Raw genomic sequence first — 24,014 nt, forward strand, 5'->3', positions numbered from 1 at the left:
GGGCTTTTACAAACTACTTTTTCCAAAGTTTAATTTGACTGTAGTTTGAAGTGATAAATAGCAGCAAGCATTATCAAAGCAGCTTCCCATTACTGCATGATAAATGTAGATGCTCGCCAGAATGCACCCTTGAGGAACCGTCTCATTTTCTGTCTTCTGTTCTTTACTGTTTACCTCATAATAGTCGGAGATGGACGGTGTGATTTATCCTATGCTGCGATGATGGTAATGGATCCATTGATCAATAGTCAAATCCTCCCATCTCTGCTATTTTCCTTCATTTATTCTGCTGCTGTTGTGTTAAAGTGAACATATTATTCCCCTTTTTATAAGATGTAAAATAAATATCTGCTGTTCCCTCAATGTGTCTGTGAAGTTACAGCTTTACAACATCCCTTATAGAGATCATTTATTACAGCTATTTTGGGTGTGAGCAAAACGTTTTAATGTGTGTCCCTTTAAATGCAAAAAAGCTTATGCTTTCCAGAAGGGTGAAACATTTACATGCTGTTCTGACTGAAACAACAAAACAGGCAAACCTCATGCATTCAAAATGTGACAAATTATTACCAGTAGAGGATTAAAGTCTAATATGTTCAAACTAGCTCTCTGCAACTCTCACATGGTCGCCCACTGAAGCTAAGCAGGGCTGTGGGTAGATTTTATGTAGTTGTTGTGCAGTAAATGTAACAGAGGCTAGCTAGTGAGTGCTGTGCAGGTAAACCTCACTCCTCTGACCTCTAAAGGTGCTCTAGCGACAGACGCTAGAGACCATGGTCTTTAGCCTCCTTGGTAGAGCAACCGACTCTCATGCGGAAGGTTGCCAGTTCGAAACCAGCCCGGAGCGGGTTGGGTGGTGTAGGATCGGCGGGGTTACATAAAGAAACAAAAACAGCACTCATAAAGGTCACACTTTATTTTGATGGTTCGTTTGTTGAATTTAAATGACTTTGCATCTACATGCCAACTAATTCTCATAATAATTGGATTATAAGTAGACTCATGTTGGGGTTAGGGTTAGTGTAGGTTGACATGTACTTGCAAAGTGTATTATAGTCAGTGAAATATCTGATGAAGGAGCAGTATCAACAGATATTAAGCAGACAGTCTATCAATACTCAAATGGACCATCAAAATAAAGTGTTACCTTCATAATTTGTTTTTAAAAAGTGCAGTGTAGTGTTAGTGTATCCAGAGACAGAGTCATACGATCCAGAGTCCCTGTAAATATAAGTTTGCTGTGCAATGACATTGATAAGCAGGCTTGCATGTAAAAGTTGAAGACATTGACATCTAAAAATATTAAATGATGTTAAATTGGCATCTAAAAATATAGAACTCAAGTGTGCGGCACTTCAAAAGATGCAAGACATGAGCGTAATGGTCATACACATCTGTTAATCTTGTGTTTATATAGAAAAACAATAAAAAAGAAGTGCATTGGAGTGAACAACTGCAGTCTTTGTGAACGGCTTTTAAATCTTTAGCTGCTATAGCAAGTAAACAGAAATGATGTACTGCTGCAGGGGCACCATGAGTGGAAATGTGAAGATTAAGGAGGGCTAATATATAACTAAATCCCCTTCACATGTTACAAGTGAATCAAAATCTTAATGGCATATTTTTTTTACACAAATAAAGGGCTTAATAAAAAAGTGAATAAGTTGTCGTTTTCAGGTTTCTGGGTTGAAAGATGCACCAGGGACACAAATCTAGCTGTTAAACATGGCAAACGTCATATTTTCAATGATAAGCCCCCTTTATGCTCATGTCCCTGTGTACATTCTCACCAAATGATAAAACACTCACTTTCAGTGAGTCATCGACTCGCCCTTACATTTAAACCCCTGTGAATCACTGCCTAAACGCTGTCTTGTGTCCTGATCAAGAAGAAAGACAGGGAATTGTGGAGAAGCAGGAGGGAAGCAGAAAGAGACAGACAGAGAGGCTTGGCATACTTTCTGTAATGGAGGCAAAGTTCAACAGCTTGTGATGTCATCAGTCCTCCAGAGCCTTTTTACTTGGCAGGAAAATATTCTCATGAAAAAAAGTGCAAGAGAGAGAGAGAGAGAGAGAGAGAGAGAGAGAGAGAGAGAGAGAGAGGGAGAGAGGCCAATAGCACAGAAAGCACACAGCACTCCTTTTCTACCGCAATTTGCTTCTGCTTTTCAAAAGCAGAGAAGGCAAGTGAGATAAGACGCAGAATAAAGACATCGAGTCACAGGAAATTCTTTTCGGAGAGCTGCGGCTACCAAAGCGTCAATCACCAAATTAATTTATTCACTATTGTCAGCAAAATCAGGAAGTGGGGTGAAGACAAAAATATTAATGTTTATGTGAGTGGCCGGACTATACTTTTGGCTTTTATGTGATTGGCTGATGTCTAATTAATTAGATGCAATGTAACTTAAATTCAACAAATGGACCATCAAAATAAAGTGTGACCTATTATTGGAGTCATATTTTGTCATTTTATTTTTTTAAAAGCATATTTGAGACAGTAATAGACACTTTATTTGCATTTAATATGCTTTTATTGTGTGTAAAATCACTTTTGTACATTTAATTTGAGATCAGAATAGGATGTTTTGTCTTTTAACCAAGGAAAACTCTATTCCATCCGTGAAAGAGTATCTACTTCAAGCTTTAGTAAATTTATCAGTACCAAATTATATAGACAGAGTTATTAAATATTTTTTTTTTTTTTGTATTTAACTTTAATATATATTTGACAATTCCTTTTACTGTTTTAGATTTTTTTTTCATTAGGATATAAACTAAAATATATTATAATTCAAAAGTAATCAAAATATTTCTGGCTGCACATCAGTTTAAATATTAATGCTGCAAAATGTGACATTGCTTGTCAACCTGTAAACTGCTTTGCATTGTGCCTGGCAACTCCCTGCATTGTTTGTTCCTCAATTTACATACAGAAACTGAAACAAGTTGATGACAGGACTTATTGCATGAAATGAAGTAAAATAAAATAAAGTGGGTATTATAAAGTCATTGTCATGCATGTTTATTGAAACTGCAACATCAAAATCCCCTGAAAGTGCAGCATTTGATGTGTTGTTTAATAACCCAATCCTCATTTTGAATTGTTTGCTATACATCTCTTGCTCTGCATTATTTTTGCCTTATTCCATATTGCTTGTCTTATTATTTTCAGTAACATAAATCAGTTCCTGCCTCTGACAGTGCAAATATCTATATTCAGTATGCCCTAGCAAAATCTCTATTGGCTGGCACCATCCTATTGTTCCCTTCAGCGCTCAGCCCTAGTCAGAATGTCTCGTTCCATTGCAAAGAGTCCCAAAGAATGGCTTAAACTGCCTGTATGGAAAAAGAAGAAAAGCCCATGGAGTTAATGAGCTCTCAGCTGCTCTGAGTGCTTCTCATTATTTTGCCATTGTGTGCGTGTGTGTGTGTGTGTGTGTGAATGGATAGAGGGGGCTGTGAAGGTATGCGTGCATGCATTTTTACATTGGCACATTCCTCTGTCTATACGTGCCTCAGTGGTTTGCGTGTGCCAGCACTACACGGCGACATCTCAACCAGCTGCTCGCAGGCAGTAAATCCTCTCGGGCCACTATTGTGTCCAGTCTCGGTGTCCTCTGGCATTAAGGGAGACACTACAGGGACTGTCCCTCGGTCGGGCAACACAGGCAGGGCATTCATCTGTCAGATATGCCCTCCGTGAGCCTCTCCTCCAGCTTCGAGCACAGAGATGCCATTCATCAGCGCTCTGCTGCTCTACACAGACCTTTAACACACAGGGAGGGATTCACACTGGCTTTTTTGCTGTCTGCGTTGTTTTAGAACAGAACGACGCAAACAAGGGTGAAAATGTTGCACCGAGCGCAGCTTGTGTGGCACAGATCCAGAGATTGTGGCCACTAGGGAGTTTAGAATTTGCTTCATAATACAGTGATCAGGAGAAAAGACCGCATTTCATTTACCATTACCTGTGTTTTGTGTATTGGATATCATACAATAAGGATTGGTTGTCACATTTCTGATGTGCTGATGTCTACTGTCTGATCCCTGCAGGAATAGGACATCAGCATGACATCATATTGATGTTGTACCCTAACATACCCAAATGTTGTGGGGATGTTGGATTTTCTTTGGAAATGAAAATTGGTTTGACTTCAGAACTCAATGTCAGGCTGACGTCAGTGTCCGACGTCCAACCTAAAAGTAAAATCAACCAAATATCAACATCTAATCAAGTTACACCTTGACGTTGTGTGGACGTTACCACTATGACATCTATCAGACGTAGGATTTTGGTTACTTTCCAACACAAGCTAAAATCAACCAAATATCAATGTGATTTGATATCGTTATTGGACGTCAAAATAACGTTTCCCTTAGACGCTGCCTACATTGCATTTAGGTCACCTGATGTCACGACTTAAATCTAACCTAATATTAATATCATATGGTGTTGTGTGCCTGCTGGGATTACATAGTCAAAAATATTTTTTTACACTGCCAGTGAAGTTCGCTAGCATTATTTAGATATTTGAGCTCATTCATTTTCTGTGAAAACTGTGGAAATATACCATGTGTTTTTCCCTCCAGAATTCTTTGGGGAATAAAGTTCTGAAAAACTACCCTACCTTAAACAGTATGTAACATGTACTAAATGTCACTTGTTTCAGTTTATTGCATCCTTATCGCCTTCAGTTTAATAAATTTAATGCATTGTTAATACAAATAGTACTTAATATAACAATATTTCTTTCTCTATTATTCTATAAGAAATTATTTCTTATTTCTTTCTCCCAAGTTATTTTTCGTCCTTAAAAATATGTCTTAAGCAGTTTCATAATTCTTTAATTTTTTAAACTTAAAATGTTAAGCTCTAGTACAAATAGACGAAGACTGGTCAGCATACAGTGTTGGGGTAACACATTACAAGTAATGAGAGTTACGCAATAATATTACTTTTCTAAGTAACGAGTAAAGTAATGCATTACTTTTCAAAATTAAGTGATAATATTTGAGTTACTTTGTAAAACATGTAATGCGAGTTGCTTTTTAGTTTAGTGGATTGGCTTTTAAAAAATAGCTTAATTAAAATTAAAGTGGTCATGCAAAAATTTCCTGCACACAATGATAGCAGGAACAGACAGAAACAAAGATGGTTCTTACTTTCCATGATGGAAATAGGAAAGGAAACAAGGATTATCTGAATGGACCTCTGTTTTTTATTTTTTATAAGACAAATAGTACAAAAGCAGTGAACGCACTGCTTTAAACATTCATTACTCTGTATATAAGGCATGCACAACTCTTAGGTCAGTAGGTTCTCAGATAACATTATCCTACATTAATTTTTATATGTGTTTTTTTTAATGGTAAATAAGGGTTATACAGTGTGTTGTTAATTGCAAAGCTCCTCTATTTAAAAAAAAAAAGAAGAAAAAAACCCTGCAAGGTCTGAAAGAGAACAAGTCTCAGCCAGGTCAGAAAAAGTAACTGAAAAGTAACATATTTTACTTACCAGAAAAAGTAACTAAGTAACACAACTAGTTCCTTTTTGGGGGGAGTAACTCAATATTGTAATGCATTACCTTCTGAGGTAACCTTCCCCAACACTGTCAGTGTATTTCATTCCATCGTCACACAACCGCTGAGAATTATGTTATACAGCTTAATTCACACAAGTGTGGTCCCCTTCTAAATCAACTAAATCCCAGCTCACACTGTGTGATTTTTTTTTTAATAATCTTTATGAACATGATCACCTCTCAACATCTCAGTTTTCATCATGTCAGACCAAACACAGACACGCTCAGGATCAACTTGTCAGGAGTTTGATGTCATAAAACCATGACATGTTCAATATCCTACATTCTGAAATAATGCCTCACAGCAAGCATGAACAGTAGCATTATTTTTAATTGTATTTTGCTTAATAATAAAACTAGAAAGAAAAAAGCATTTATACATTTGGTTGAGGTGGTTTAAAGTTTGCTTCTTGAATCATCAGGTTCAGTGACTGTCATCGTACTGTAAGAGGAGTCGCATTGCAGGGAAGTGTCTGAAATCTTTGCTTAAATTGACACTGCCAGATTTGTATTACAAAATTCATCTTAGCATGTCAAACCACCAGTCAAAGACCACAGGTTTTAGCCTAGGATTAGAGTATTATTGGAATCTTTTCATAGTCTGGCTTAAAGTCAGTGTAAACTGGAAGTTGCTGTGACTTTAATTTCAGCATGTTGATGTACATCAGTTCCAATTGAAATGGAAAATTGAGCAGGAGCTGTGCTTACTTTTGGCTCCCAGCAGATCATGAGACGTTAATATTAGGTTAGATTTAGGTCATGACATCAGATGACCAAAATTCAATGTGCAGCCAGCGTCTAAGGACAACATTTTTTTGACATCCAATAGTGACGTCAAATTACTTTAATATTTGGTTGATTTTAGGTTGTTTTGGAAAGTGACCAAAATCCAACATCTGTAAGACGTCGTAATGGTAACGTCCACACAACATCAAGGTGTAACATGATTAGACGTTGATATTTGGTTGATTTTACGATGGTTGTTGGACATTGATGTCCGTCTGACGTTGAGTTCAGACGTCAACCTGATTTTCATTTCTAAACAAAATTCAACCCCACAACGTTGGGGTACGTTGAGGTACATCAGCAAGATGTCATGTTGACATCCTGTGCTTGCAGGAATCATTAACCTACATAGCAAACTAACAGGGAGAGGGGTGTGGTTAAGAATACTGTGGCTGAAGGCATCAAAATGATGTCAACAGAGATGGACCACCACTCCAAATGTAAAACGCGAACAATCAGAGTTTGATTGAAGACTTGAAGATGGATTTATTTTTCACCTAAGAATAAGAAGCAAAACAAAGATGGTAAATTTTGATTTCACACAGACGTTAATTTTGCAAAAACTGTTTAACTGTAATATCAGTAACAATACACAAAACGAACACAAACTTAAACATTCATAATCAACATCACAATGAAAACTGTGTAACATGAAACATTGGAGTCTCTGATCCATAAAGAGCGTCCCACTGCTAATCACAACTTTGTGATGAGGCTCATGCGGAGCTCATCTCGTAAATACGATCATTCCTGCATGACTCTGAGGCGGCGTGTGTCCTGACAGGGGAGGTCTGTTAGTAATCAAACACCTGCTGGCTTTCTGCTGCGCCACATCAATCACCTGTTAGCTTGAGCTCCAAACTCTTCAAACCACAGTCAGCTCACGGTAGGAGAGCTGTAGATGGGGGGTACGAGCGGGACATGGAGCTGGAAATTGGCCGTTGCCTCCTCTCACAAAGCCCCTCCGCTGAATGCCTTAATAAGAGAGAGGAGGGTTATAATGGAACTGCAGAGATGTTTTGTCTTGATTGAAGCTCAATTGCTCTCTTTTCGCCCAATACTAGAGGGTATCTGCTGCATACAATGAAGAAACACAATCAGCCAATCAAAGGCAGCTAGTTTTCCTGAATGGACTGTGATAGAGTGCTTTTGTGGCTTTATTACTAGGAAAGTTCACTCAAAAAATGAACATTTACTTCCAATTTTTTTGTTTTGTTTTCTGATGAGGAAATAAGAAGATATTTTAAAAGAATGTGGAAACAAGTAGCCATTGATGTGTATAGTAGAAAAAAATACTATTAATCTGTGGCTGCCGATATCCAGCATTCTTCAAACTCACTTCTTTTTGTGTTCCACAGAAGAATGAAGCTCAAATGTTTTTTTTTAAATATCGAGAGTGAATAATTAATGACATAATTTGTATTTTTGGTTGAATGTTCCCATTATGGTGGCACAGAGAACAGTGATACACGTGTCTGATGGCACTGTGCCAGGCTCTTTTGCATTCTTGTGCCAAAGAAGGGGGCCGTGCTGGTCCAGGGGGCCGAATAGCAAATATTTGTTTAAGTGTCAAAGACCGGCTGCACTTGTGGGTGGCTTTGTAAACGAGAGGACAGATGGAGTCCATGTTGGGTAAATGTGCTGGAAAGAGCTTTGAAGCAAAACGTAAAAAGCAATGGTGAAATATGCTATAGTCACAGGCCCTGTTTGCACCTGGTGTGAAGATCTTGGGTGATCTGATCGCAAGTGACTATTGAATTAGTGACTACTTACATCAATGACTACATATTTTCAATATTTGTGTATGTGGCATACTTATAAATTATAAAAGTTATTTACATGATAAGAATTGTTGATTGTAATGTGATGCAGATTATTTGTTTTAAAGTTATCAGCCCTCCTGTGAAATGATTATACTTTTTAAAATATTTCTCAAATGCAGGTTTAACGGAGCGAAGTGTTTTTTTCAGCACATTTTAAAATATATTAGTTTTATTAACAATTAATAATAATTTATAATGACTTATTTCCCTAAGGGGTGCAGTTTTAAGGAATAGCCATGTCATTAAAGTTTTTTTTTAAATATTTTTTTCCACATTTTTTGAATGCCTTGGACTGATTGTTGCTGTTTATTCTGATGAATCCCTTGCCCAAAGAGCACCAACACATTTCTGAAGTGACCCCTGAGCACTTTTTGTTGATTTTGGACTCATTTATTTTGTCTTTGCTGGAATTGCAATATTTAGCCTAAAATTCAACTCAAAGTCTATACCAGGTTAATTAGGTTAACTACTATAGGCAAGTTAGGTTAATTAGGCAAGTCATATAAAATAATTGGCTACTAATATTTAACACATTTTTCAACTTTTTTAAAAATATATATTTTTTTATTTCAGTCAAACAAAGAAACTTTTATTGAAGAAACATATAATAGGAAATACTGTGGAAAAAAAAACTCCTTGCTCTGTTAAACATCACTTGGAAAATATTTGAAAAATAATAAAAATTTAATAGAAGGGCTAATCATTTTGTCTTTTTCTGGATCTGACTTCTTTTTGAATACTATTAGACAATATAAAAACAGAATTATTTTTAAATGCAATATAATCTAAATGCAGCACAACTACATATTGTTTGCAATCTGATTATGTAATGTACTGTAGATTACATATAATCAGTTACTACCCAGATTAAGTACAAAACCAGCTAAAGTTTGTAGCAAGTTAATTCATTCATTCTCCTTTGGCTTTGTACCATCATCAGGGTTCACCACAGTGGAATGAAACACAAACTTATCCAGCATGCTTTACACAGCGGATTTCCTTCCAGCTGCAACCCAGCACTGGGAAACATCCATACTCATTCACACACATACACTATGGGCAATTCAGTTTTATTCAATTCACCTATAACACATGTCTTTGGACTGTGGGGGATACCAGAGCAGCCGGAGAAATCCCACACAAACTTGTTGCAAGCTTTTTTGTAAGTAAACTGATACATTTATTTAGCAAGGAAGAATGCAATTATTCAAAGTGGACAGTACAGCAAATTGCAATAAATCAAAAGATGGCTATTTCAAATAAAGTTTTTTTTTTTTTCTTCTGAGGCCCTTTTTACACCTATGGACATAAGTTTTTCAGTGATCATAAGTGGTGTTAACATGCATTCAAATGTGTCTTATTTGACCTTTTGTGTTGGGATTTACCTTTTATTTTGCCATGCTCTATGGCACACTCACCGAAGTGCTCAGTGTGATGTACCTGTACTATTGAATAAACAAGTTCATGAATTGCAACAAACAAGCAAGCAAATGAAAAGAATGTGGATGACATTAGCAATTTCAATCACAGTCCAGTTGTTTTGGTAGCAGAGTGTTAGTATTAACAGCAAATATTAATATTTAGATTTATTTATTCATTTATTTTCCTTCGGCTTAGTCTCCTGATGCATCAGGGGTCACCACAGAGGATGCTCTTTCAGCTGCAACCCAGTACTGGGAAAAATCTTTACACACTCATACATCATATGCTCATACATTATGGCCAATTTAGTTTATTCAATTCACCTACCGACACGAATATAGAGAGAACAAGCAAACTCCACACAGAAATGCTAACTGACTAAGCTAGGCCTTGAACTAGCAACCTTCTTGCTATGAGGCGATTATGCTACCCACTTTGCCACCGTGTCGCCCTCTATTTTGAGTTACACTCTTCATTTTATAACATAAACTTAACCTTTCTCTCTTCTCTCTTGCAGAATGTGTTGGCAAAAGCCCTGTATGACAATGTGGCGGAGTCTCCAGACGAGTTGTCCTTTCGGAAGGGCGACATCATGACCGTGCTGGAGCGGGACACGCAGGGCTTGGAAGGCTGGTGGCTCTGTTCGCTGCATGGCCGGCAAGGAATTGTTCCTGGCAACCGGCTGAAGATTCTCGTTGGCATGTATGATAAGCAGCAACAGCAGCAGCTACAGCAGTTAGCGAACCAACCCAGCCCAACCCAGAGCCTCATCAACCTGCCTCAGAGTGCCTACAACAAGATACCCCCTGCAGCCCAGTACACGGCCATGCACCCCGCCTTCACCCCCTCTGGCTCTGCCAACTCCACCAACCCAGACGGCGTTTACATGCTGCCCCCCAGCCATGGCTCTAGCCTCTACCAGGTGCCCTCCGGCCCCCCGACTCCACAGCCCCAACCCAAGGCCCCCGCTTTAGCAAAGAAGCAAACTCATGTGCAGTACCCTCCCACTACACAGGATGTCTACCAGGTGCCCCCCTCCATTAACGCACCAGGCCAGGACATCTACCAGGTGCCACCCGCTGCAGGAGGGCAGTGTCCCGGGCAGGACGTGTACCAGGTGCCACCCTCTGTGAACCAGACACAGGATGTTTACCAGATTCCCCCATCTTTAGACAGGAGCTGGGACTCTCCCAAACCCATGGGGAAGGTAGGGAAAGATCCTTTTGTATACACATATATGTAACACGTTTTCAGACATTTACTTTCATAATAAATAGCTTAACCTAAAAGCTGTATTTAATTTAATTTAATTTAATTTAATTTAATTTAATTTAATTTTATTTTATTTTATTTTATTTTATTTTATTTTATTATTTTATTTTATTTTATTTAACTAAATTTTAAAATTTATTTAAATTATTTTATTTATTTTAATTATTTTATTTATTTATTTATTTACTAATTTTTTTGTTTATTTATTTATTTATTTATTTACACACTTGAAATATTATTAATAATAATAATAACAATAATTTTTTTTAACCTCTAAAATATGTGATATTGTGATATTGTAGACAAAATTTAAATATCATTATATATTAAGTATTAATTGTATTGTATTAATTATTATGATTATGAATATCACTATTACTACTGATATTATTGCAACTATAATTTTATATTTTTATTTATTCTTTCATCTTGTAATCTCCAATTGATTTCTTTTAATGATTAGATTTAGATATATAATAAACATTTTAAAACCACATGAAATCCATCTTTTTTTTTTCCTAAACCATATTCCATGTCCTATTATTAAGAATTGACTGGCTTGTGTTATTATTATTATTTATTTATTTATTTTTATGAAAACATTATAAATAAATAAATAATTTTATTATATGTATGCTTTAAATTTTATTTTATTTTCATTATTTTTATGTTTTAAGTATTATGTAGTGTATTTTCTATCCTATTTCTATCCTACATAATTAATTGGTGAATATAAAAAACATTTGATGATAATAAATAAATGTTTATAATATAACCTTCTCAACTGTTACACTTTAAATTCATTTTTGTTGACCATTTTCATACATGAACTTGTGTGATAAAATATATAATGAAAAACATACAGAAATATGATGTGAGAAATATAGACTGACAAAAGGAGGGGTTATGAAGGAGGAGTGAAAGATGGTCATAAATAATGCAGAGTTTGATAACGCCGCTGACCGTGGGCCACACAGAGTGAGTAAGCAGTTTTTTTGAGTGGTAACTTCAGGTTGAAGCTATGGGCAGTGACCGTCTTTTGAGAGAGTGTTTCAGGCCACTCTTAGGGCACTGAGCCATACTGTATGCAGTGGAGAGGGAAATCAAGTGTAAAGATGGAGAGGTTCAGCTGCAGGCCTGCTCTGTGTTGGCCACCTGTCATATCTGATCTACCTACAGCAATAGTGACTCAGTGCCAATGCTTCTGCTCATCCTGTTCACTGTTATGTAGGTTTTTAAAACTGTAGCATGCTAATGTTGTTCATGTGTATTGCGCATCATTACTTACATGTTGATTACATAATAAACAACTGAAAGCAGGCAAGGCAACGCCATGGCGCAGTAGGTACTGCTGTCACCTCACAGCAAGAACGTCACTGGTTCGAGCCTCTGCTGGGTCAGTTGGTGTTTCTGTGTGGAGTTTGCATGTTCTCCCTGCATTTGCGCAGGTTTCCTCGGGTGCTCCGGTTTCCCCCACAGTCCAAAGACATGCGGTACAGGTGAATTGGGTAGGCTAAATTGTCCGTAGTGTATGAGTGTGAATTAGTGTGTGTGAATGTTTTCCAGAGATGGGCTGCGGCTGGAAGGGCATCCGCTGCGTAAAACATGTGCTGTATAAGTTAGCGGTTCATTCCGCTATGGCAACCCCAGATTAATAAAGGGACTACGCCAAAAAGAAAATGAATGAATGCATGAATGAAAGCAGGCAGGCAGTTTTAACTACCATGATGCATATTACCTTCTCATTGTGTGGAGAGTTTCCATTGCGAGAAATGACTGTGGTCACACCATAATACAGTATCGGGTTATACAGGGTTTCCACAGATCTGGAAAGGATAGAAATTTGACAGGGTAATTTCCAGGGATGGAAAAGTCAAGGAAATTAATAAAACATATCCTGTAGTGCAGGGTCTGGATCATGAGGGCACCGCAGGGAATTTGTCAGCTGATTAAAAATATATAAAATCATGAATAAAAAAGCATTATTAAAATTTTGAAATATTTATGTTTATCCATATGTCAGGAGATTTTTAAGAAATTTTAAGACAACATAAGGATTCTTTAATAATAAAATAATTTGAATATTAAGTAAAGATCATGTTCTATAAAGTATTTTGGTACATTTCTGACTGCAAATAAATCAATTTTATTTTATATCATAAATATTAACTTTATTTTATATCATAAATATCATTATATATTCATTCATTCATTTACTTTTTAGCTTAGTCCCTTTATTATAAATCAGGGGTCACCACAGCGATATGAACCGCCAACGTATCCACCATATGATTTATGCAGTGGATGCCCTTCCAGCTGCAATCTAACTCAGCGAAACACCCATACACTCCTGCATTCACACACAGACACTACGGCCAATTTAGCTTATTCAATTAACCTGTATCGCATTGGACTGAGGGGGAATCCAGAGCACCCTTAGGAAACCAACGCAAACTCCTTACAGAAATGCCAGCTGACCCAGCCAGGGCTTGAATCTGTGACCTTCTTGCTGTGAGGCGATTGTTCTATTCACTGCGCCACCGTGATGCCCCTATCATTATATGTGAAATTCAATATCATTGGAAAACTCACACTTGCATTGAAATTGACATTTATTACTGGTTTATGGTTTTGTGGTCTAGGGTCACATATGTATTTAAATTACTGAAGTAGTAGGTTAAAATGTACACTCACCGGCCACTTTATTAGGTAAAGCTTACTATTACCGGGTTGGACTCCCGTTTGCCTTTCGAACTGCCTTAATCCTTTGTGGCAAAGATTCAAAAAAGTACTAAAAATATTTCTCAGAGATTTTGGTCCATATTGATATGATAGCATCACACAGTTGCTGCAGATTTGTCGGCTGCACATCCATGATGCGAATTCCCCATTCCACCACATCCCAAAGGTGCTGATGCTCACTTTGAACTGCAGCAGATCATCTTGACCATGTCTACATGCCTAAAAGCATTGAGTTACTGCCATGTGATTGGCTTATTAAAAATTAGCATTAATGAGCAGTTGGATAGGTGTACCAAATAAGTGGTCGTTGAGTGTATGTATGTGTTTTTGAAATGCAATATGTACAATCCAACTTTAAAATCCCCAAATATCTGAAAAAATAATTATCATCAACATTCAAAGTAAACACAAGTTCTACTATTGAACCATTTACCATTCATTTAACATATCAATTTCATTCAAATGGTAGAAAATTTATAGAAATTAAAAAATGCTGACCTTAAGAGTTTTGATATCTAAGAAGAGGCTTATAGATTTCTGCATCTTGTCATTATATTAGCTTTAACTCAGCATTGATTTTGGTATTTTGGGTTATTTTTTATCTATCGGCAACCTCCTTTTTTCAAGCTACCAGATTTTTTTTCACTATGAACAGTGCTTGTCAGAACCGTCTCAGCTACTTTACAGCATCCTTCACTCCTTCTCATGTCATATGATTCACTGACAGCGAGTCAGTTGACATGAGTCAGTTGATAGAGTCTATGCTGCAAACCCAGAGACTGAAGGGTCAGTAACAATGACAGTGACCCAGAAACGTCCTGAACACCCTGAAAACCAAGTAGAAGCCAAGTATGATGGAACATAATGTCTTCTTCCAACTTGAACACTGTTGTTGGAGCAGCTTAAGAAGGAAAAGATTGAAAGAGAAGTACAGTATGAACCGGAAAGCACGACTTTTAATATTATAATGTCCTTCCGTGATCCTTCTCAGAAGCATTAGTTCTGTTTCTATTTGCAGGGCTTGTCTAGAGGTTTTCCTTTCATGTGGTTTATGAGGAGAGATTCTGATGTTTTCTCCTAACGTCCTCTATTATGATCACTTGTCCTTGTGCCCACAGTCCCTTCACCACTGGCTGTTTTTCATTATGTGATAAGAGTTCCTGTTGAGAGAGGAGAGGATGGACACACACATACACACACACAGAAACACAGACGCACACATAGCAGAGTGCTGAAAACACCTTTATATTCTTGCTCTACTTAATAAAGGTCTGCATTTCAGAGATGAAATACTCCATTTAGTTAACTCTCTGGAGGCACAAGCTAAACGAAATAATAGCTGTGGGCAGGTTTATGGGGTTTATGAAGACACAAATGTGTATAATGACATGGGAATTAAAATGTAAACAGTTTATGAGGACATTTCAAGTTTTCAAGTAACTCAAAATGATTCAGATTAATTAAATCATTTATTTCCTTTTCGGCTAAGTCCCTTTATTAATCTGGGGTCGCCATAGAGGAATGAACTGCCAAAACGGCTTATGTTTTACGTAGCGGATGCCCTTTCAGCTGCATCCCATCACTGGGAAACATCCATACACACTCATTCCCACACATACACTACGGACATTTTAGCTTACCCAATTCCCCTGTACCAATGCCAACTGACCCAGCTGAGGCTCAAACCAGCGACCTTCTTTCTGACGTGAACATGCTTCCCACTGTGACACTGTGCAGCCCGAATTCAAATTTATGTGTTTTGGAATTAAACATTTTCTTTGAGAGACAGTTAGGGTTAGGGGACAGAATTTACAGTTTGTACTGTATAAAAATAATTATGTATGTCTGTGGAGATTACAAAATAATTCAACTTATCCAGTAATTCCTGTTTTCACAAGAACAGTGGCGTTTAATTTTCCAGTATCTTTAACTACTTTGTACTAACATTGAAAATAATTTTAGTACAGTGTACTTAGTGTGTACATGTTTGTGCTTAGTTTTTTTATTGTATATACTGTTTCAATTGCATTATACTGTAGGTCCTTGATTTTTGCTGCTTTGTTGATTTTTAATGATGAAAAATATACTCAAAATTTTAAATGACCTTTATTGATATAAATAATAGTCTAAAACCTCATAGTGAATACGAAGTGTGACCAACCTTGACAATAAATTGTTTCAAACTACTAAAAATGTCAGTCAGTTCACTTTGTTGAGAGCAGAAATCAAGGTGCAATCGTGGTGCGAGGCCCTATTGGAATCGCTCTGTTTCTTCTTCTTTGCAAAAATAAATGGACAAAACTTTGCACAAACATCAGAAGTGGTGAAAATGTATATTTGATATGGGTTTCAAAGAGTAGATGTGTCAACATTGCCACCTTTACACATTTGACGAAGTTGCCCCTGAGCTACTTTTCATGTATCGTCAAGTGATGTGTCTGTGGCGGCCTCACAAACTTATAACTCAGGCATGCATTGTCTGAGCTGCCTCAAATCTACATATGTTTATTAAGAGTCCTGACCCGAACATGTCTGCATGCCAATATTCTGGTTCCGTCATAGCATCACCTGCTCGCAAGAGGAAATTCCATGTTTTACACTGTAACAAACTCCTTTTAGAAATCTTATCAGATCGAATCCATGTTCTATTAGTTTAATCCAAAGGCCTTTGTGATGTTGTGAAGATCTAGAGTTTTGTAGATCTCTGTTTTCTTTCTCATCCAGTCCAAGGGGGTGTTCGTAGCAGACTGACAAAGTTCAGTGTATCGCCATTGAGGAGGAAGTACTCATGACTCAATGTCTGGTCTGTCTGAAAATTCACTGGTTCATTTGTGATTTCTCTTCTTAAGATCAGCTTAAATTATTCTTGTCCATTGTTCTCTGTCCATGCGGTGGTGAGCCTGGGTGCGAGGTCCCTTTCAGCGCTGCCTTCAGCTTTAATTTGTAAATAAACAAAACCCCACAATCACAAACTATGGGAAACTTTTGATAAAAAATATTGTTTTTAGGACTTTTAAACTAAAAATACTTTATATTTGTAATTAATACGAACAGGCTTCTACCGCTTAACCCAGCCTTAAATGCACCCAACCGTATCCTACCTCAGTAGCAGCAAAAGCAACACATTAATATATAAAACTACAGATAAGTACACAGTAGTTAAAGACACCTCATATAAAGTATGACCTATGTTTCTCTAGGATCATGTATAGTTCTTTAATGTGAACTTAGCTCTTAATTCTGATTTAATGAAGTTAAGCTGCACACTAGGCAATACTGTGGCAGCAGTAAGAGGAGTTTTATGAGCACAGTGGATAGGGTCAGGGTTAGGAGTGAAGGATTGTGATAAAGCAGCTGGAACAACTGCGCTGTGTGTCACATCAAAGACATGCGCAGGCAGGGTGTGTGAGCACGCGACCCATAAAGCCCCAGCACACTCATCTGACAGTCCTCTACTCGACCCATTCTCATTGAATCACAATGCACTCTTTTTTATGGAGGTCATTTCCGACTTAGAAATAAAAACGGCAATTTTATGAGTATAAAATTTAACATAAGAAATAAAACCATATTCTGAGACCTATTACGAGATATAAAATTTAAATTATGAAGAATAAAGCTGCAATTACACGAGAAATGCAGTCACTCTTTAGTTTCTCCCTTCCAATGTGAGCTTAGTGACTCACGTCAATAAAAAAATTTGATAAGAACGAACGCTTGACATGCTTCAATCAAACCGAAAGCTATGCATCTTATGAAATATGACCGTAATACCGGATGTGACCTTCAGTTGAAAGAATTGCACATGCTTGTGACTCAAATTGGCTAAGACTCACCCTCTGCTTACACATTAACCAAAGTGAGCTTACTCTATCAACTCAAGTTGCACATTGACCATTAGAGTAAATAAAGCCGACTGATTTCAGCATGAGCTCGTTCGTCCGGTTTAGAGCCACGTGAGCACAAAGAGGGTTCACGCGTGACGTATTCAGCTCTGTTATGGATGGACAGTGAAGAGGGCCAGCAGAAGTGAAAAAAGAGTCTCACCTTATCTCTGTAATAGTCCCAGCTATAACCGTTCAGTATGCTGGACAGATAGCCAGGTTTTATTAAGGCAAGGTGTGCTGGGAAAGAGGAAGGGGAAGCGGCGGAGGCTAGATTGAAATTCTGCTGTTGGTTTTGCCGCACTGCCTGCTCTGAAAGTAAATGTGTAATCTTTGGAGACTTATTTGAGGCTGCTCACCTGCTCAGACTCTGGAGAAGAACTTGAGGGAGGAGGTGCAGGTTTTGGCTTATCTACAGGACCAGGCAGGAGAGAGGGAGGGGAGACCATTGTGAGGTGACAGAATAAAAAAGGACCAGTGGGATCCTATATCCATACTCAACCCTACACTTCCATTGAGCTACAGCTGTATGAAGAAACACACCAGTTTAACACCTGCTATCATAATGTTATCAATGTGTTGAGCAATGCTATCAGTGAATTCCAAGCATCGTTTTTTCAGCATAAAAGGACTCAGGTGAGAGGGAATGTTATTCTTGGTCTTTCAAAAAAAAAAAATAAATAAATAAATAAAAAAAAAAAATATATATATATATATATATATATATATATATATATATATATATATATATATATATATATATATATATATATATATTTCACAGTTGGAAATGAAAAAATAAACAACAAACTACTGAAGACAGCAAAAAAAAAAAAATACAAATGTGTAATATTTTTTGTTGCTAATAACCCTTGGAGACAAAAGGTGCAGATACTGGACAATAATAAATCCTAGAGATTATGTTTTCATGCACACTGTAAAGTTTTAAAAGGATGTGTGTTTGACTGACTGTGCACGTATCTATTTGGCTTTTAGAAAATGGCAATTTCTTCCCAAAGCCTGAGGTTATTTACTTCAGTTCAAAGCAATCTCCTGCTCTCTGCATCCTGGTAGTATCAAACAAAAATATTCCTCACAGGATATATTATATATAGGCTTCTTGTTGCTCAAGTGTGATCCCAGTAACGTTAAGTATATAGGTTTGATTTAGAGGAAGGCAAAAAATGAAAGAAAAAAAGGCAAATTTTTTCTTACTATTTGTTGTGTCATGCGTATATATGTATCAAAGAGTAATTTTTACAAGTTTCAGTCAAATTAACAAAAATATAACTTTATTATAGTTGTTTCTTCACAGTAAGTTCTGCATGAGGATGTTCACTTTCATTTGGAATCAGCAGAACATTATTTTTATCTTGTCTTTCTCATCAAGCGTTTTTTTTTTTTTTTTTTTTCTGAAATGTTGACTATAATTTCAACATTTTAAGTGTTTGTGTGCATCTTGTGGGAATTCCCCTCACTGGCTGGCACATCTGTAATCTGCAGCTGCCTCTCCCACCTCACATTCCTCAAGACCAGAGCAACTCCTCCCTGCCTACACACACTCAGTCTTCAGTGCATCCAGTTCATCTCAGGGAATCGCTTCATGAATTGGTGTAAAACTTCACCCCTTAGCCAAAAGTGATATACAGTATAACAGAGGCTGCATCCTTTGAAAGAACTTAGTAAGAAAAAAAGTCAACACTTTAAAAGTGTTTGTATTTTTAGATTAATTTAAGATAGTATTGTATTTTTTTTAGTATTTTCTTTTGATATAAGAGTAAATCTAGCTGCAATGGGTTTGCCATGCAGTTTGGATGCAATTATCGTTCGAATTGAGCCTTTAAAGGATAAAGAAAAATAAAGATTTTAATCTAGTCTAAACCCTGATTTGATGAGGCACATATAATATACTATAACAATGTAGAATATCCTACATTTAGATAAGCCTTTTCATTTCTTTATTTACTTAGTAGATTTCATCCCTCTTTATATTAAGTGGCCCAAAAATGTTCAATTAAATTCAATTTAGATTTATTTGTATAATGCTTTTCACAAACAAATAATTCCAATGAAGCTTCACACATTATTACATTACAATTAAAATCAGAAAGAGGATTTGAGTATGGTGGGCAGTAAAGTGGTGAAGCATATACCCTGCAGTTATACAAAATATAGTGTACTTCCAAAGAAGTATATACAGTATGACATGTATATGATAAATTCATTCATTCATTTTCCTTCGACTTAGTCCCTTTATTCATCAGGGGTCACCACAGTGGAATGAACCACCAACTTATCCAGCATATGTTATACACAGCAGATGCACTTCCACCTGCAACCCAGTATTGGGAAACATCCATACACTCTCATTTAAACATGCACGCACGCACGCACACACACACACACACGCACACACACACAGTAAGGAAACCCACAGTGCTAACCACTGAGTCACTGTTGCCTATATAATAAATGTAAAAATAAATGTCATTAATTTATTTTGTATACATATTGTATTACAAAACACATAGTGCTATTAAAGTGAATGCGGGTATGGTTGGTATGGGATACAGATTTGGTGGTATGGGTAGTTTTAAGGATACGTTAACAGTGTAATTATAAATGTAATTACAGTAATAAATTAAAGTTGTATTTACATGCATGTATTTAATATACAAGTACATTGTAAAACATGTATATACATAATAAGTGCATTATAATAATATATGCACCAAGAAATGAATCTAAATATAAGTACATTGTAGCTAAGGCCACCTAATATTAAGTGTGACCAAAGTTTTTATTCTATTTATAATGATAAATAAATGTATATTTTATTGAAAACCATTATCTTCTTTTAAATGTCTGTCACCACATTTAATAAAGATAAGGATATACTTAAGATCAGTATATAACAGTAATTGAAAAATGTATGGATTTAGGCATTCAAGTGTTCCCATGAATTCCTGTCTTTGACCATGTTTACATATTTTGCACATCTTATCTCATATAAGGATGATTAAGTTTAAACAACTTTGCAAAAGCATATCTCGAGACCTTGCATGCTTTTCATTACACTTCTTTCATTTTCATTTTTTTAACCTGCGCTCACATTCTTAATGAAGTTACACAGATACAACAAATGCTTAACTGAGAACATTTACATGGTCACCAATAATTCAATTTTAATACAATTGAGACAAAATTCTGATTAAGAGTTTACAATGTAAACAGCAAATTTTGGTTAATTTAATCCGATTAAGTTCTTAATGGAGCTAAACAGAAAGCAAATTAAGACATGTGAAGTATGCTGATTTTAGTCGCATTTTTGAAGTGCAGTACACACATGTAAACAAAGTAACCAAACTATTACCATTTGCGTCAAGATACATACACAACTGTTTTTTACACTATTCTCTGCAGCTACCGAGTCAGTAAAGGACCACAGACACCTGCATCACGAAATGCGGTGGTGTTTTTCCCCATAGATCGTGCGGTATCAAAATCCATACAACACTCTTCCAGCAGTTCATACTCTCATCCAATATCTCCTTTGTCACGGGGGCATGCATGAAATGTTCCTAAATGAAAGTGAAAGTGCCGAACTGCAGTTAAAGTCAACGCATAAAAATGAAACACCCGAAATGACATGAAACTTCAAAAGAAATGTGGATAGCGTTGTGACACCATGACATTAATTGAATTATGTGCTATAACATGTAAAACGGGATCATGAAAGAACATTCAAAAAGCAACTCATGTTAACACCAAACTATTGCCTTATTCAGATTAATACAAATAATTTGATTACTGAAGTCCATGTAAATGTAGTCACTGTTTATCATTCTTAAATTCTTAGCAGTTCTTCAAATAAATTGACAGAAAAGGGAATGATTCATTCATAAACTGGACATCCCCGCCAAAGGCTCTTTTCCCTCACCCTGTCTTTGTTTCTCCGTTTCGATTCTTTTCTCCTCTGTGAGCACCTCAGAATATTGAATAGAGAGCTCTTAATGGTTGTTTAAATAGTCTGGGTTCCCCTCGGGGGGCCTGTGTGTGATTTCAGGTTTGTATCTGTGGGCCTCACTGCAGTGCATTGTGGACTTTTAAAGAGGGACTTTGATATTGGCCTCACATCACAGCACTTGAGTGAAGCATTGGCTGCTCCAGGGCACTGTGCCTCCACATAGCCTCATTACTCTCTACTCAGACTGCACACGCTGACTCTGAATCAGCACATATCCACCAGCGGCCTCCTGTACATGGTAATGTGATGCAGCGAGTGTGTCTGAAGACAGCACGGCATCCATTACAAGCAGCGTGTCTGGGCTCGGCATGTGTAGCGGCTGCAGGTTATCTGTGATGTGGCTCAAGCGGAAGAGAGAGGGACTAAAGGAGAGAATAAGTGGTGATGCCATGTTTCCCTTTTGGCCGGAGAAGATGCAGGAAGGAGTGTGACGACTGGGCAGCGCTGCAAATCATGTGCGTTTGGTCCACAGATAGGCTTTATTTATAATTCAGAGCTTAACTGAAATTTCATTGCATCCTCATGAGCTGTGTTGGGGAGGAACCAACGGAAAATGGAGGATCATTTTACTGCATTTTACAGTAGTATGATATTAGCCAAGCTCCATGCTAAAAAAAAACACTGCCTATTTTAATCTAGATCATCCAGTTTATTTAGATTGGGGTTTTAAAAGGTTATTTGGGGCAGTTTCTACTTTTCTACAAACTAAAAAAAGCTTTGACCAGAAAACCAACTTAAACAAATAAGTGTAGATGGTAAAAAGCAATTACAGTAGTTTACTTTGCTTAAAAAAAGTATATAAATCTGTTGCCTTAAAATGATTAAGTAAACAACCTATATGCATAATTATACAAATGGAGTTACAGTAAATCGCCTGTCTGATCACACGATTTTTATTGTTGGTTATGAAAGTCACTACGTCAGATTATGCGATTTTCATTGCAATTATTTTTTTCTTGATGCAATCTTGACTTGTTGTGGGTAACAAATGCGCCAGACTATATGCATTCCTTCATGATCAGTCATCCCGTTAGGTCTAGGACGAGCATTATTTCTCAAAGCAGTCAAAGTGTTGCTTTAACAATATTTCCTATCTCAATTTACTTTATTTTTTAAATATTATTTCAATCTCAGTAAACACTGATGCTTGCAGACAACTAATAACTACATTATTTTAGAGCATTCCTTACGACATTGATAGGCTCAAACTTATGATTCATTTTGAATATTATGATATTTTCTTTAAAATTGAAATTTATATTTCCCTTCCAGGCTTGCTTAATAAACACTCCGTCGCCTAAACTTGCCGTGAGTGGGACTGAGAAAATGAAATTGCTCAGTTATCAATAAACAAGAATAACAAATAACGTTTGAGGTGAAACAAGTCCACTATATTGTGTTGGTTTGATAAATAAAAGAATAATCTAGCCTAAATAAAATTAAAGTGAAATATTTACAGTTTCAGAGTAGCCTAAAATAAACTGTTTTTAATATTAATGACAAATTTGAATAAGCAGGAAATGCTTTTGGAATGTATTCGCAGCACTGAACATGTTCCCAGGTTACCTCGGAAGAACAAACTCTGTTGGAAGGATGAGAGAACTCAGACACTCGTTGTGAGAATGTAGATGTCAGCATATTTGTGCTAGCCTGTCAGATACAATTGCTCAGAACACCCTAATATTTTAGAAAAGTAGTTAAAGTTTGCATAACCAATGATTAATATAATCCACCCATGACCCACCCATAAGTAAATACGCAGCCTATTTTTTATTATTTGGCTAATCCATCGAACCATTAAAATGGTAAAAAAAAAAAAAATGATTTTATTCTAGCTGAAATAAATAATACTTTCTTAAGAGGAAAAAAAACATAATCAGACATATTGTGAAAATTTCCTTAATCTGTTAATTATCATTTGGGAAATATATGAATGATAAAAATAAATTCACAGGAGGGCTAATAATTTTGACTTCAAGTGTATGTAATTGTTGTCTTATATAAATATAACTTATATCATTGCATTCTCTTTTAAGATTTACAAACAAATTAAGGGTGTGTGACATAATTAGCATGGTGACAGCAGGACACGGTCCATGTTACTTGTTAAAATAACTTATTTCTTTTTATTTGACCATTCTTCAAAAATATTTGGATAGTGTAAACCCATAGCTGAGCAAAATATATAACACTATTCTGTTTTTTTTTTCTTGGTATTAATTCTAAAATATAGTTTTTTCAACCCAGGCTCATTCTGAAAATGTATGTCTAAGTCCCAAGAGATACGTTTTTTTTACAGTTTTTATTTTTGCAAATCCACGAGAGGCCGCTGTTTACGCTTTTTAAGATCTCGAATTTCTCTCGCGAGTGCCATTCATGCCAGTTGTTCCCTGGTAAATCCACCAGAGGCTGCTGTCGACTGTGGTTGTCATCCTCTCTGTGTCTCAAGTTCACGCTAACTGAACCAACAGGT

The 24,014-nt window shown here is 36.6% G+C and overlaps 1 protein-coding gene across 4 annotated transcripts in view; it reads left to right on the forward strand.

Annotated features, from left to right (window-relative positions):
- Nucleotides 1–24,014, forward strand: part of bcar1 (BCAR1 scaffold protein, Cas family member) — a 184,564-nt gene that overhangs the window by 116,730 nt on the left and 43,820 nt on the right. For all 4 annotated transcript variants that reach the window (XM_021467686.3, XM_005159138.6, XM_005159139.6 and 1 more), the window contains one exon: nt 10,134–10,823. In XM_021467686.3, coding sequence (XP_021323361.1) covers nt 10,134–10,823 — 690 coding nt within the window. The remainder of the gene's footprint in view (nt 1–10,133; nt 10,824–24,014) is intronic.

Source organism: Danio rerio, chromosome 18 (genome assembly GCF_049306965.1).
Source record: "Danio rerio strain Tuebingen ecotype United States chromosome 18, GRCz12tu, whole genome shotgun sequence".
Classification (NCBI taxonomy): domain Eukaryota; kingdom Metazoa; phylum Chordata; class Actinopteri; order Cypriniformes; family Danionidae; genus Danio; species Danio rerio.